The sequence below is a fragment of the Neoarius graeffei genome, chromosome 18 (genome assembly GCF_027579695.1).
Source record: "Neoarius graeffei isolate fNeoGra1 chromosome 18, fNeoGra1.pri, whole genome shotgun sequence".
NCBI classification, from domain to species: Eukaryota; Metazoa; Chordata; class Actinopteri; order Siluriformes; family Ariidae; genus Neoarius; species Neoarius graeffei.
This window is the reverse complement of record NC_083586.1, coordinates 45,039,117-45,055,510: the sequence shown is the minus strand read 5'-3', so window position 1 is coordinate 45,055,510 and position 16,394 is coordinate 45,039,117. Positions and strand designations below refer to the sequence as shown.

The 16,394-nt window shown below is 41.6% G+C and overlaps 2 protein-coding genes across 8 annotated transcripts in view; one reads left to right on the top strand and one right to left on the bottom strand.

Moving 5' to 3' along the window:
* prr36a (proline rich 36a) overlaps nt 1-13,701 on the top strand; it is a 41,342-nt gene extending 27,641 nt beyond the window's left edge. For 3 of the 7 annotated variants that reach the window (XM_060898889.1, XM_060898886.1, XM_060898888.1), the window contains 3 exons: nt 4,202-4,368; nt 4,532-7,063; nt 9,019-10,630. In XM_060898889.1, the coding sequence (XP_060754872.1) occupies nt 4,202-4,368; nt 4,532-7,063; nt 9,019-10,004 (3,685 nt within the window). In that variant the 3' untranslated portion in view covers nt 10,005-10,630. Of the gene's footprint in view, nt 1-4,201; nt 4,369-4,531; nt 7,064-7,314; nt 7,669-9,018; nt 10,631-11,822; nt 12,073-12,128 lie in introns of those variants that run through there. The other 4 variants (XR_009650554.1, XR_009650553.1, XM_060898887.1 and 1 more) reach the window with 4 other exon arrangements.
* A 171-nt stretch (nt 13,702-13,872) lies between these two features.
* c18h19orf67 (chromosome 18 C19orf67 homolog) overlaps nt 13,873-16,394 on the bottom strand; it is a 30,417-nt gene continuing 27,895 nt past the window's right edge. The window contains exon 7 of the mRNA XM_060899530.1: nt 13,873-14,057. Coding sequence (XP_060755513.1) covers nt 13,907-14,057 — 151 coding nt within the window. The 3' untranslated portion in view covers nt 13,873-13,906. The remainder of the gene's footprint in view (nt 14,058-16,394) is intronic.

Genomic DNA, 16,394 nt, shown 5'->3' with positions numbered 1-16,394 from the left:
TTCTCCCCGTGTCCGCGTGGGTTTCCTCCGGGTGCTCCGGTTTCCCCCACAGTCCAAAGACATGCAGGTTAGGTTAACTGGTGACTCTAAATTGACCGTAGGTGTGAATGTGAGTGTGAATGGTTGTCTGTGTCAGCCCTGTGATGACCTGGCGACTTGTCCAGGGTGTACCCCGCCTTTCGCCCGTAGTCAGCTGGGATAGGCTCCAGCTTGCCTGCGACCCTGTAGAACAGGATAAAGCGGCTAGAGATAATGAGATGAGGTGAGAGTTTCTGAAAGGTTCTTTAGATCGTGAACGGTTTTTAACTTCCTAAACGGCTTCATCCCTAAATATCCATATAACCCTTGAGAAATTTTCTAAAAATCTGCATTAGTCCGGTTCTATAATCACCCTTCCCCATGTCAGATTGTTTTATTATGCCTATACCTAATTCAAGTGTTTGTGCTGATTTGGATCCTGCACAGAAGTCATGTTTTCCCTTGTATAGGGCTGTCATTGCAAATAGTTGAAAAGTGCTAATGTGAATTGTTTATTGCCTAATTTACCTGCAGCCTGTGTGTTTTATTATTCTCCTTTATTTAACCAGGGTAGTCACATTGAGACTGTTGGGGGATTGTGTTCTAATGTTTCATTTAAAGACTATGAACAACAGAACTTAACTTTGGTTCATGCCATCCTTCACTGCCAATAAATTTTCAGGGCCATTAGGAGCTCCTATAACGTACAAGTGACCTTATTTTTTTGTTTTAAGTAGTAACAGGGACTTAACACATTTTTCTAATATTGTTTGCAGTCTATACTGTACTTTGTATCTGTACAAGTCAAAATCCTGATATTACGATGACCCTACCTACACGAACTATCGAGGAATAGCCAGTCCAAAAATGTTTGCAGATCAGCAAACAAATTAGTCTATAGACCAAGTAAGTTGGATAGACTGAAATGTTTAACTGAGGAGAGTTTCTACTACTTCAATTTCACATTAAATGGTTATTATTGTGGCGGCACGGTGGTGTGGTGGTTAGCACTGTTGCCTCACAGCAAGAAGGCTCTGGGTTCGAGCCCAGTGACCAGTGGGGGGCCTTTCTGTCTGGAGTTTGTGTTCTCTCTCTCTCTCTCTCTCTCTCTCTCTCTCTCTCTGTGTGTGTGTGTGTGTGTTTCCCCTACAGTCCAAAGACGTGCAGGTTAGGCTAATTAGTGGCTTAAATTGACCGTAGGTGTGAATGGTGGTTTCTCTCTGTCAGCCCTACAGTGATCTGGTGACTTGTCCAGGGTATACCCTGCCTCTTGCCCACAACCCTGCACAGGATAAATGGTTACAGATAATGGATGGATGGTTATTACGGTCCCGTAGGTTACTACTTTTTTTCTACTTTTTTTTTTTAATAAATCCCCCACTAGCTGAAAGGTCCGGTTATGTCGTGGCGATGTCTGTCCTGGGAAGGGTACTCTCCTTCTGAAATCAACTCCTCTCAGAATTTTTGGAGGGACTTCACGAAACTTGACAGGATTCCTTGTTATATGTTGGTAATGCGCATATTGCAATTTTGTTCCATTTGGTCGCATTTTACGAGTTATGGCCTAGTTGCCAGCAGGGGATATTGTGCTCTCATACCCCTTTTCCACCAAATCAGTTCCAGGGCTGGTTTGGGGCTGGTGCTGGTTCACAACTCGTTCAACTTGCAAGCCAGCTGAGAACCAGTTTGCTTTTCCATAGCTCGCGGTGCTAAGGGAAGCCACGTCATTACGTTGCTACGTTTGCATAAACCGTGGCATGAATATCGAAGCAAAAACAACACGGAACAAGCAGCAGCAGCAACAATAATAATAATAATGATGGATGACTTCATGTTTGTACAGCTGCTGCTTCTCGTCGCTTAATGGCGATCTTTCGCGGTCTTATTGTTGTTGGTCTTAACAACTCTGCCCCCCCCCCCCCCCCCCCGCTGATGTAAGTGGTTCTTTCCTCTGGCCCAGCAGAGAGTTGGTGCTAGCCTGGAACTGGTTTTTCTGGCTCCAGAGCCAGTTCTTTGTCAGTGGAAACAGAAAACCCGGTTCCAAACTAAGCACTGGCCCCGAACCAGCCCTGGAACTGCTTTGGTGGAAAAGGGGCAGCATCAGAGCGCACTTGTTAAATACTTGTAAGAATGGCTCTAAAATGTATTAATAGAGGCTTCTTAATGTTTTGGTCATTTTAAACCCACCACCATCCTTCTGGTTTATGCCCCTCATTGGTAAGTCTGACAGACTCCATAAACCAAGTTAAGAGGGAGAGGAGTTTTATTCCTGCTTTGGTTCAGATTAACAAACATTCCTGTGTGACTGTTCCACAAAGGGGGGGCTGTCTTGTCTCCATCTAAATGCTAGGCTTAAGTTGTAAACGGTGCAACTGACAAATGTTTAATGCCGCTTTAATTCCTTTGAGGAAGGGTAAAGAGGTGCCATTTTTCAAGCCATGCATGATGGAAATAAATGCTGTGTGGTTGAAAAATTACCCATTCAAACATGACTAATATTTACCCAACACATTATGTATTGAATGTACTGAAGTCATTTTCCCCTATAAATCCCAGAACACAGATGTATAGAGTCGTGTACATTAGTGTGGAAGTATTCCAGCTCAGGTGTGCGATGATGTACATAAAACAAGTCTTCGGGGGAGGTTATTTCCATTTGTCATAATTTCTTGCTCAGGGATGCAGGGTGCTCTCTCAGGTCATGTAGCGCCCCCTCAGTAAAGCAACTGAATCGTAGGACTAGTTTAAGTGGTTCAGCCCCTAACGTTTGTTCTTTGTTTACCTCAGCCTGAGGTTTTCGTTGTCATATGTTTTTGTTCATGGTTTTGAAGAAAGTTTCACAAGACTTCCAGTCATGTCATTTACATGCAAGGTTATACTGTAAAACTTGTAGTAATGCTGACCAGGTTGGAGTTATGAGGGGATGGGAATGTTTCCGCACGTCATCGCTGTTTATGGTTGTCCAGTACAGTTTGCTTTTGTTGAAATTTTCTCACCTGTTACAATAATTGATGTTGAGCAGTAGTCCTGTGTCATCCACTTTTTAAAGTGTATTTTTTATTTTTTTTTAATTGGCTGCATGACTTACAGGTAGTCATCAACTTGCGACTGCGTTTGGTTACGACTGACCGGTCGTAAACTGATCTGGTCGTAAGTCGGCCTATGTTAAATGAACGCAAGTATATTGTGATGTGTAATGATATTGTAATCATCTTAGTCTTATTTTATCAACATGTATTTTCTTATTTCATTACCTTGGTTTAAGTCACACTGCATACTACACTGTGTACAGTACAATTCGTTTAATATGTGCAAAACAAAAAATACAAAATACAGGTGTGAAAAATAGACATTTTAGTTTGAAACATGGCAAAATACAAAATTTAGTGACCGCTGGCATCACTGGTGCTTGGCTGTGGGTCGTCTACGTCGTCAGCTGGTGCAGCGCTCGGGCTGACAGGAGCATTTGCTCGTTTCATAAACCAAGAGCTGGGGCGGAAACTGTATGACAGAGTACATGAGGGAGCGTGAGCGAGACTGTGCCTGGAGCTGGGGCGGAAACTGTTGTATGTGGCGAGAGGCGCTGCCGGAAGCTGGGGCGGAAACTGTCATACGCGCCGCTAGCTCAGCTGGGAAACACTTGCCAGTCATAACCAGACGGTCGTAAAGTCGCATAGGTTGTAAGTCGACGACTACCTGTATTTCTTTAATGCCTGTAATATCCCCCTAGACTAATTTATTTCCCCCCTTGTATTTACCAAATGTCCTGTTCATTTCCCTCTTCTTTAACCTATAATGAATTAGTTGGTCATGTCTATGCCTTTAAATTGATTGATGTAATCTGATGGGAAGGTCCAGGTCTTTTGTCCTCATTGCAGAACAATTGGCCATTGTGGCAGAATAATTTTTGTGGGGGAGAACAGTTCAAGCATGTGGGGCTTCGGCATTTAAACATGTTGTGCACCATGAACATGTAGTAGTGTGTTCAGTACTTTTGTCTGTTAGAGCTGGAGTATGATGCAAGTGTCCATGAATATTTTTTTTTTTTAAATATAAATATAACATTTAATACCACTTTGGTTTTAAGGGTTGTTATTCCCAGACAATAAGAGCTTTTCTGCTCCCTTTTCAATGTTTTTTAATAAAGTTATTTTTAAAATTATCTGCTTTTTGTGTGCTTTAGGCCTACTGTAGCAACTGTTTCTCGTCCGGCCACTTCCTCAACGCCAGTTAGACCAACAACCACGGCTAGTAAATCTGCAGCCTTAAGAACTCTCTCTGCTCCCTCTGCTGCCCACTCTGCATCATCACAGCCTTCCAAGAGCTCCACTAATGTAGCAGCTAAAAGAGGTAGATAAAACGATGGTATTTTTTCCAATATAGGCTGCTTATTGAGAACTCCATTTCTTAAATAATTAGTGGTGTCCTATGTGTAGGATTTTTACCACGGTTTGTAGCTGCTTTGTTCGATGCTTGTTAATAATCATTCACATGGATATCTTCTGCATTCTAGATATTAAAACTACCACCAGCGCAGCGGCCAGAAAACCGTTAGTCTGTCCTACTACACGCTCTCCAGCTACAAAGGCCTATAAAAATGAACCCCCCAAACCTGGTATACCTGCCAAACGATTACCTACGGACACTAAAACATCTCAACCAAAAATGGATGAAACTAGACAAGTACCAATACGGAAGTTCCCTCCAAGTCCCCGAAACGTTTCCTCACGTCCTCCTTCAGGTAACCACAAGCAGGGAGGAGCAAGTAGTAACCTAGTCTCTGTGAAGCATCAAACAACCAAACCAGTGCAATCTGTTGTGCCGTTAGTCAGACAACAGTCAGAGCCTGTGGAACCCTCTGCAACTTTGGAAACGACTGCTCCTGTACCAACTGCAGCTATAACACCAGTAGAATCTGTGATTGAAGCACAACCTACTTCAGTAGAGCTAGTACAGCCTGATCAGCAGACCAGTACACTTGATCAGGGAGGTGGTGTGCAAGTACCTGCCTCAGAGCCTACAAATGTGGACACCGTTTCCACCCAAGAGACAACAGATGCTGAGCCATTAGCTATACAGTCAACAACTAATGTGCCTGTTGTACGAGAATCTGAAAAAGTTAATGACCAAATTTTGGTCGTGGCACCAATGGCCCAAGAAATGACTGAGCAAGAACCTGTAACTGCTTCACGATCTGAGGTCCCAATTACTGTCCAAGTGTCCCCAAAGGACTTGGAGGTTGTTGAGAAGCAAGAGCAAATGATTCGCAATTTTGAAGATGATGAGGAAGAAGAAAAAGAGGGCAGTCAGCAGGTGTCTGTGTCTGACATGAGTGGTACACAGCCTACTGAAGAGTCTAGGCCTGGATCAGCTGGCCTGGCTGGTTCAGTATGGCGAGCAGGAGGCCTGCCCTCAGAATTTGACTCGGAAGATGTAAGCTGTAGCCAGCAGGGGGCCTCAGAGCTTAGTGCTCCTGGTGTTTTAGAGGGCACTGAAAGTATGGATGATCTAGGTGAGGCTAGCCTGAAAGGTGCTGATGGTGAAGGTGCATCAGCTGGATCTCCAGACTTTGAGAAGTTCCCTGATATTCCAGTCAATGAAGATGACGATGAAGATGATGAATATGATGATGAAGATCGTGTTGATGATATGGAAGTAGGATCAGAAATGACCGAAGACCCACACAGGCAGTACAATGACAACGAGGATGAAGATGAAGATGTGGAGATGGCAAGTGAGGGTGTTACAGAGAGTGGCCTTGAAAGTTATGGAAATGCAGATGAAGATGACTTGGCAGAAGATTACAGATTGGACAACCTAAACCGTATGCAGCCTTTATCCATTGTTCCTGCTGGCCTTTCTGTAGCAAATCCTTTTGCTGATGCCTGGATGCAGTCACTACAACCTGATCCTACCCTTGTTTCTAGTCTTCCTTCCAACCCTGGACAAACGTACTTAGAATTGCCAAACCAACCTGCTGCTCAAGCTTGTCTGGATATTGGAAGTGTCAAATCAGATCTTTCTTCACCTTGGTCTCCAGCTGTTATGGATCCTGTTCCAAGTTTACCCCAGCTTTCTTTGGGGCTTGCTGCAGAGATGAATATGGGCCTCAATCAAGGCTTGACATCCCATTCCCTACACATTTCTCAGTCTAGCACTCAGCTTGACCCAGATCTTGCCATCCATACTTGCAGTGATGCAAGCACACCTGAGGAGCTAAAAGACTATAGTACAAGCCCTGGACTAGAGAACCAAAAACGGCACTTGCCAGTCAACCTGATTCCTGTTGCTTTACCAGACGTGCAGGATCTAGGCATCTGTACATTTGATCGTGCAGGATCTGAACATGAAGAGGAAGAGCCTGAGACTCTGCCTGCAGATGATGTGTTGCCTGGTCAATCAACTGTGAAGACTTTTGCACAATCCTCCCATTCTACTGCCACAGGAGGTGAGGCTAGCGACACAGAAGGGGACATGCAGATCAGTGATCCTACTGAACCTGGTTCCACCGGAAATGAATGCTTTGACGGCACACAAGTTGTCCACAGCATGTCCACCTTGGTGGAAGAATGTGAGAAGATCGGTGTTGAAATGGAGGGAGGGGGTGGTAGTGACACTCCTCAGTCTGCCACTTCAGCCGCATCTTATGGTTTTGAGTGTACCACCTCGAATTCTAATGCCCAGTCTACCACAGAGAGCTGTATCAAAAGCCCAGGCATTTTTTCTCTTGAAAATGAAGAACAGCTTCCAGATGAAGCCAAAGACCCGTCACTTATTAAGGAGCTGAACTTTGTACCTGCTGGTGATGCTGCAGATGCTGATCTCCTTGACCAGCAAGGGGAGCTTCTGTTGAATTCCGAGCAGCAGTACATGCTTTGTGGGGAGGTCACTTCAGTGTTACCAGAACCTTGCTCCCAAGGAGGCACTGTCCCCACTGAGACAGGCTTGGATAGCTCTTCCTCAGAGCACCAAGAAGACTTGGCTCTTGATGCACCACATTCCTACTACTCCACAGTATGCGAAAAGACTAATAGCTTCTCGACAGGTAACGTATAGACTACACCTTGCCAATGCACCATTCAGTGTTGTTTGCTGTCTGTCAGGGTCTTCCCAGGTTTGTCTTAATGCCAAAAAAGGAAGATTTTAAGAGGTGGAGGAAAGGAGGCTGATCATTCAAAATGGTAGTGACACTCCAACACTAAATAGTACACTATCCTATCAGTATATGGCTTATAAGTCCTGTATGTGCAATAACTACTATTTACAATTATAAAAACTATTGTTTCTCTTTTAAAGTGTTGTTGCCATGGACTGGCATGAATTGTAGAGTTTACAGAAGATGACAAATGAATTATTCAAGACAAGAACTGTGGGATGGGCTTGGTATCTTTTTGTGTGTGTTTATCATGGCATTTTTTTAAAAATGCAAATACTAATTGTTTTTGTATTTTGTTTACTCTTCTCATTGAATTTGTAAGTCTTCTTTTGTCTTGACTTTTACTCTTGTCTCTCCTTCCACACATGCCTTTTTCGCCTTTGCACTACTGGGTCTAGTTAACCCGTTCCCTTAATGTTGTGAAAAAATATATACATATTCCTTTTGACTACTTATTGTCCTGGCTTTAAATAAAGGTTTGACCTTTAACACGATTCTTCTTCCAGTATATATTTTTTGTTAATTGATGAAGGGCGATATTACACTCAAAGTGGAAGTTTACCTGGAATGAAAACATTGTTTATTGCGCAGAAGCATGGTACACATAGCTAATGAGCCATTATCCTGAAAATGGATTGAATTGTTTCCCCACCGCACATGCATTTTATGGTTGATGCATACACTACAGGTTAAATAAATGCATACTATAAGCCTTTATGATGGTTTGAAAACCACAGTTAAACATAACTGCTGACATGCACACAATGTTCTTGTTTTTTCCAGTATACCACAATTGATTTTTATTCTTGTTTATTTCTAAAAGTGGCATATATTCTATGCTGATAACTTTGCCACCTTTAACATGCATAGACCACAAAAACACATCTCTCAATGTTACATTTATTGAAAACCGGGATTAGGACTTTGCGCTCCTATTCCAGTCTGCTTCCACTTCTATTTTGGTGTACCCCTCCCTGCCTTTTTTTTTTTTTTCCCACCTACTATGACTCCTACTTGAATCCCACCACCCAGAAGGAAGGAGAAAGCATGAGATCTACAAGGCTTCTGGATCTCTTGTTACCAAGGTGCTTAGTTGTACTTTTTACCTCTTGACTTTTTTTTTTTTTAATATATAAATACTTCTCATCTCCATTTGGTTTGGTTCTTCTGTTCATCTGACCCACCATTCGGGGCTGACTGAATGCTGTGCTTTGACCACCAACCGAAGTTCAGTTCTGTTGGCACTTTTTTAAAAAATGGAGGACTCGCACTGACTTGGAGAGGAAATAGCTTTAAATCTGTCCAGTTTGAGATGCCTAATTACATGCACCCCCAAGCTGAATCATCTTTCACAAAGCACCGTGATCTGTTCACTGATCTTGCTGTTCACTAAGGTTGTTGCTTGAGACATGCTTGTGTGTATGCGTGCGCACTCCTTCCTATTTGCACATATCGCTACCTTGTGGTAAAATGCATGGTGCTTGCATGTGTTCATCCAGTTGCCTTGTTTGACAGGTGTGGGTTTTGTTTTGTTTTTAATTTATTCATTTTAAACACAAGCTTTATTAATTTTTACTCTTCACAATAGTCTGTGGTTAATGCATATACAGGGCGTGGCCGCTTTCATTGCACAAATCTCACCAAGAATTCTTATTCTGATGAATGAATGTTTTTATACTGAATATACTTTGTACCCTGTTTTCTGTAGTCCTTCACTACCAACTCTATTTATTTTTTCCATCTTTCATTTACTGCTTGATGTTTTACTCCTTTTATACTATACCATCTTATCCCACTTTCTCTCTTCCCCCAACACCTACTTGGACTATTTACCTTGTTCACAGGAATTGTGACCACAGTCCACACAAGGTCACCCAAGCAATATTCTGGACTACGTGTGGATCATGTGACCCGTCTCCCTAATGATCTTCCTCCCAGGGTGCCAAATGTGGGTTGTAACACTCAGCTCCGTCGGCTAGAATGTCATCAGCAGCAGCTTGAGGAGATTGAACAGCGGCGGGAGCAACAGAGCCGAAGGGCTGAGAGACGAATGGAGGAACGAGAAGGGGAGAGAAAAGACCCAAACCAAGTGGAGGAAGAGCTTGAAGAGAACCGGGAGGAGCTGGAGGAACAGAGGAGGGATCTACTCCACCTGAAAATTCAACAGCAGGAGCTGAAACAGAGGCAGCAGATCATGCAGTGGCAACAAGAGCTGGAACAACAGCAACAAAGTAAGCACCAGAAGACACTAACTCCAGTTCTTCTGTCACCGTCTGGTCTTTGCACCATCTATGAGGCACTAGAGACCAGTGATGCAGAGGAAGACTTTGAAGACAAAATGAAAGGGAGAGACAGGGTAATGGAAGAATATGAATGCTCCCCCAAAGAAAGAAGTATCCTAGAGATAAGCTTCTGTTCCGATAACCCAGACTCTCCACAATCACAGGGCACATCACCATCTCCAACTCTTATTCAGGATCATGAAGGGCTAGCTAACTCTGTAACCTCAGACAGCCCTCCTCTTTCTAGATCCAACTCTCCCCAGCAGCCTTGTCCTCTGGAACTTGACTGGAGCAAGAAAGCCGACATTGTCCAACAGCTGATTAACCAGACGCTATTACTAAATGGTGACAACTGCTCGCCACTTTTGCTCCTCCCTGGTGGGGCTGCTGGGACACTGAACCCACTGGAGACGAACCTGTGGCCCAACCTCTCCCCACTTACTCCACCTTCTGCCACAGTGACTTCTGTGAGCAGCTTCTCAGCTGAGATTTCTGGCAGCTCTCCACAAGGGGAGTGGACAGTCGTGGAGCTCGAGACTCATCATTAAGGCCTACTGTTGGAGTGGATGGATTGAAAAGGTAACAACTACAGCCATAGAGGGTAGGAATGAGGCACATCTACAGGAATGTTTTGACTTTGCAAGCAACAATTTTCTGTCCCCCCCCCCCCCAGCATAAATTATCACACCCAAGGTTATTAATGTAAGATCTATTGGTGTCGGTTGCAACTATGCTGTAATTTCCTCCTGTGTACCCTACCCCCATATCTCAATCCTAATGGATAGCCAGAAATTGAGTGCACTGATTCAGTTTATGGTAATTCATTTTGTATGCCATTCTGCTTCTGCCAAACAGCCATACCATATTGCACCATCTCTGTCAGTAAGCTATTTACTTGATTGGTTTATTGCAAGTAGTCTGGCTGGCTGTCTTTCCCTCATACATTATCATTTAGCTGGGTAAATCAGAGTAGAATGCACTTCTTGCCTCCTTTGCAGACGATGTTCTTGATGGCTTGCATGTAAGGTGGCAATATTTTAAGCATTGATTTGATCTACAACCCCTGGCAAAAAGTATGGAATCACCAGTCTTGAATGAGCACTCATTCACACGTTTTATTCTGTAGAACAAACTCAGATCACAAACATGATACAATAATAGTCATTCCAAAGTGCACCACCTTGGCCTTCAGAAACACTAAAAGAAATGAAGAAAAAGCATTGTGGAAGTCAGTAAATGTTACTTTTATAGACCAAGCACAGGGAAAAAAAAATGTGGAATCACTCAATTCTGAGGAAAAAAATATGGAATCGTGAAAAACAGAGACACGAGAACATTCAAAACACATCACTAGTACTTAGTTGCACCACCTCTGGCTTTTATAACGGCTTGCAGTCTCTTAGGCGTGGACTTGATGAGTGACGAACAGTATTCTTCATCCATCTGGTGCCAACTCTCTTTGATTGCAGTTGCCAGATTGGCTTTGCAGGCCGGAGCCTTGTCGTGGACCTTTTTTTTTTTTTCTTTTTCAATTTCCACCACAAGTTTTCTATTGGGTTGAGATCTGGACTATTTGCAGGCCATGACATTGACTGGATGTGTCTTTCACCAAGGAATGCTTTCACGGTTTTTGCTCTATGGCACGATGCATTGTCATCTTGGAAAATTATTTCATCATCCCCAAACATCTTTTCAATTGAAGGGATAAGAACACTGTCCAATGTCAATGTAAACCTGTGCATTTATTGAAGAAGTAACCACAGCCATCTCCCCAGTGCCTTTGCCTGACATGCAGCCCCATATCATCAAGGATTGTGGAAATTTGGATGTTTTCTTCAGGCAGTCCTCTTCATAAATCTCACTGGAACGGCACCAAACAAAAGTTCCAGCATCACCTTGTCCAATGCAGATTCGTGACTCATCACTGAAGATAACTTTCATCCACAGTCCATGATTGCTTCTCCTTAGCCCATTGTAGTCTTGTTCTTTTCTGTTTAGGTGTCAATGATGGTTTTCTTTTAGCTTTCCTATATGAAAATCCCATTTCCTTTAGGCGGTTTCTCACGGTTCGGTCACATACTTGTACATTGACTCCAGCTTCCTCCCATTTATGCTTCATTTGTTTTGTTGTACTTTTTCGGTTTTCAAGACATATGGCCTTAAGGTTTTTTTTTTTTTTTTTTGTCTTGACGCTTTGATGTCTTCCTTGGTCTACCAGTACGCTTGGCTTTAAAAACCTTCCCATGCTGTTTGTACTTGGTCCATATCTTCGATACAGCTGACTGTGAACAGCCCACATCTTTGGCAACCATGCGTGAAGAGTTACCTTCTTTAAGAAGTTTGACAATCCTCTCTCTTGTTTCAAGAGACATCTCTCTTGTTGGAGCCATGATTCTTGCCAATCCACTTGGTCCAGCAGCCCTCCAAGGTGTGATAACTGCGCTGTTTCTAACTGCAGACTAACGAGCAGATCTAACCTGAGGCAGGTGTCAATTTAGGGAAAGGAAATTGACTGGGTGAGTCCTTTATTTTCTACCTGAAAATTGAGTGATTTCCATATTTTTTTCCTCAGAATTGAGTGATTCCATTTTTTATTTTAATTTTTTTTTCCCTGTGCTTGGTCTATAAAAGTAACATTTGCTGACTATCACAATGTATTTTCTTTGTTTTAGTGTTTCTGAAGGCCAAGAAGGTGCACTTTGGAATGACTATTATTGTATCATGTTTGTGATCTGTTTGTTCTACAGAATAAAACGTCTGAGTGCTCATCCAAGACTGGTGATTCCATACTTTTTGCCAGGGGTTGTAGAATTGACTAATGTTGGCAATAAGTTTTAAGGCATTAATGTGCACACTTTGTTAAAAACTTGACTAAAGGAATAGTCTTGAGGTTGAGGTCAACATACCAGTTAACTGTTCACAATATGAAGGAATGAAAAGCCTTAGTAATGCACATGAGAGCATTTTTAGAATGTTGATACTAATGGGAAAAGTCATTTTCAGGAAATTGAGCGGTCAGATTAAATGTTAAGGATTTTTTTTTTCTTTTCCAGTTTAAGAATAAAGTGGGATCACTAAAATGGGCATTAATGAAGGATCAGCAAAACTGGCTCACACTGGGAGAAACTGGTGCTATTTAATATTTCTAGATTTAAATTTATTATGGTAAATGTTTTTAGTGATGAGCACAATTTGATGATGACCTGTTTATTACTCAAAGTATTCACCTTCAGCTGTTCAGGTGCGGTGATGCATTAAACCCTTAATGGTAGCCGACACTGTCAAAGCTGTATTTCGTGACCGTCATTTTTAGATTCTGTGAATGGGTTTTGCCATCTTTGTATATTACTCTACACTGTGACTGACCTAAAGTGTACAAGTAAAATTCTATAAGTGGTCTTGTAATGTTATACTAACCCTTTCCTGTGAAATGTCCTTATTTGCATGTATTGTGGCTTGTTTTCCAGCACTTGTGGTCGTTGTTTAGCTCTGTATAGACGTGGCACATCATCTTGTGTAATGGAGATGCATTTTCTCTGGTTAGTCTAATTGAAGAACTATAATCGTGCCCAAAGGGAATGCTTCTTAATTTTGGATAAACATAAGGGTGCAGATGGATCATTGTAGCCCTTGATATTGCATGCTTGATTAAATGGTCATAACTGTGTAGATGCCCATAAAAGTAGATTTAAATTGAAGTGTAGACTTCACCAAGTCTAGGTATTTTGTCAATCCGTCTTTCATTGTCTTGTTTTAAGCCCTTTTTTTTTTTAAGTTTATAGTCAAGATTCCATTAATAGTTTAGTCACTGAACACTAAAATCAGGGAATTAAGTCTCCAGGTATATTCAGACCAGTACAACTGTTGCGGTCTTCACTGTGGAATGAAAATTTCATGTCTTGGTGCCAGCGTACATCAGGATTAGTGTAGGCCAGACCCACTGGACTTGCTCATGTTTTAATAATTCACTGTAAATAACAATCAGGGAGCAAAGAAAAACAAAGGGATCAGAACTATTAAAAGGAAACCCAAAAACTCATGAACTGTGATCACATGCACAACAAATGGAAATGTAACTTAGTTTTGTTCTGTACTACTTTTTGTATATTTTTGTAATTTATTTTCAAATGAAGGAATGTATTTTTGTATTTAGTTTGTACGTTATCAAACCATGGCAGCTCGATTTATTTTTCAGACTGTGCAAATTACTGTTTCAATGCTGAAATGAAAATAAACCTGGATGGGTAGATGGTAAAAAGGATGTGTTGTCTCTTAATTTTAAGTGTAACTTTTTTTTTTTCCTCTATAAAACACTGCCTCAATACAATAGAAAATACATGAACAATAGAGATTAAGAAACAATCCTACAGTAAAAATAAAATAGATTCTTACTGAATTTGTAAGACTGACTGACTAACTGACTGACTCACGACTGCCTGGCTGACCTCCACTAACTTGCTGTGATGGTATATGAAATGCTCTGATCAGGCGGAGACAGCAGCAGCCCCAGCATGCAGTCGGTGGCGCTGCAGGATGATGGCTCCTCCTCACCCAGATATACCAGTGGCTTGTACTGGCCCTGAGGAATTGTGCACAATACCCTACGACACAATTATTTGACACATAAATGAGCTATCTTTTCATACAGTAAACACCACAAACTAGAAGGGCACGCAGAATGCACACCTACACCAAGGGCAACAATCAGTTGTTGCATATGCAACCACTTTATACAGCACCAGTCAAAATATGGACAACTGTTTTTCTGATTGTTCTACAATGTATAAAACCAGTGAAGACATCAAAACTATAAAGTTACATGAAATTATGCAGTAAAATGTTCATATTTGAGTCTTCGAAGTAGTTGCTGTTTACCTTGATGGTCCTTTACACACTTGGCATTTTAGTATAAATATGCAGGTGACTTTTCTATAATCGCCTGCAGATTAGTCAAGAAATTTGGACCATTTCTCGATAATCACCTTGAGTGCCCCGGCAAAATGGTGGCCAATCACTTTGGCGGTGTAAGTGAGGAAGAATTGCAAATTATGAAACAAAATGCTGTTACTAAAATCGCTAAAGATGCTACAGAGTTTGATCTAAAACTATTCAAAAGTAAGGTGGAATTCTGATTTCTTGTTATCTGTAGCCGCTTTATCCTGTTCTACAGGGTCGCAGGCAAGCTGGAGCCTATCCCAGCTGACCACGGGTGAAAGATTTATTTTATCTATTTCAAAAAAAAAAGTATTATCTAGGCTGAGTCACATAAAAGTGATCCAAGTCTGCACCACACCTTTATTACGGTTGCATGCTGCTTTGGAAGTCTGAATTTTTTTTTTTATTAAATAATTACCTGTGTATTTATACAGGGATCCCAGCAGTAATTGAAAAAAATAGAGGAATGTAAGAAACTATCAGCAGAGGTCAAGGGGGCTGCAAGCCCTTTGCGGGATACAGGCGGCGAAGCCCCCTGAAGCTGTTGAGATTTTAACATTTAAAGATGCTACAGAACACATTTTTTTTTACATAGATTTAACATAGAGAAGCAAGAGAACTCAACAATAATGTGCATCTATTTGATGCCATATTTTGTAATCTATGACATAAGTGGCAAAAAAAAAATTTATAAAAATTAGACGAAAATGTAGCTTTGAAGAATATACTTGCCTAAATATTCCACTGATTGTGTTAACAATAGTATCCATAGTTCATCTGTTTTTTTTGTTTCGAGTTAATGTCAATACTAGTCTAATATAAGCCACATTCATTTTTGAAAAACCATGAATATGAGCAGAAATCAATGATTCAGTAATATTAGATATATACATATGTACAGCAAATATTGGAGATTTGATTTAAACCTCTCTCTTTTTGAAAGGTTTCACTGCAGAGGAGTTTAATGCTCTTTTCTGGGGTGCATTCTGTGATCTTTCCTCCAGTTTTCTCTGCTTTTGTTTCTCTGATCTTTCCTTCTGCTTTTTCTGATGTTCCTGCAGTGCTCTTTTGGATCGTTTCTTGGCTACTCTGTTCGCATGAGCTCTTGTTTCAAGTTCTGTATTCACCACATTCATTAATCTCTTCTTGGATTCAACTTCCTCTCTGGCTAAGCACAACTACGCTTTCCACGACATATTGAATTAAGTTCAACGCATTAGAAACAAAAGCACGAACGGAGTTAAAACACATTTTCTAGCAAATGGGCGCAGCCATATTATTTTCTCGTTCTATCACGTACAGTCTTGCGGGATTTACATCAATTTAACTTCCGAGTGTTCCCGAATGTCAACGAGAACAAACGAAGCCGACGAAAACATCGCTAAACAAGCAAACCAAATCAGGATGTATTCTGCTGGTCATTTTACTTAAACATATTTTTAATGGATATACAAGAGATTAAAAAAAAAAAACACTTTGGCTAGAAAAATAGCGGAATTCCGCTAAATAGTGGAAGTCTGGGATCCATGTTTATACTAAAATTATCCACCTCAGGCTTGGTGAATAATAACCTCGACTTCATCTCTGGTTCACCTTCAGCGAATAATTGTTAAATTAAAAACCAGCTTCATGAGGTGGTCACCTGGAATGCTTTTCAATTAACAAGTGTGCCTCGTCAAAAGTTAATTAGTGCAATTTCTTGACGACTTGATGTTTCTGAGATCATCAAACAGTAAATGGCCCTATTCCACGACTATAGTAATCTATATGTTATGTCAAGGGCGGCACGGTGGTGTAGTGGTTAGCGCTGTCGCCTCACAGCAAGAAGGTCCTGGGTTCGAGCCCCGGGGCCGGCGAGGGCCTTTCTGTGTGGAGTTTGCATGTTCTCCCCGTGTCCGCGTGGGTTTCCTCCGGGTGCTCCGGTTTCCCCCACAGTCCAAAGACATGCAGGTTAGGTTAACTGGTGACTCTAAATTGAGCGTAGGTGTGAATGTGAGTGTGAA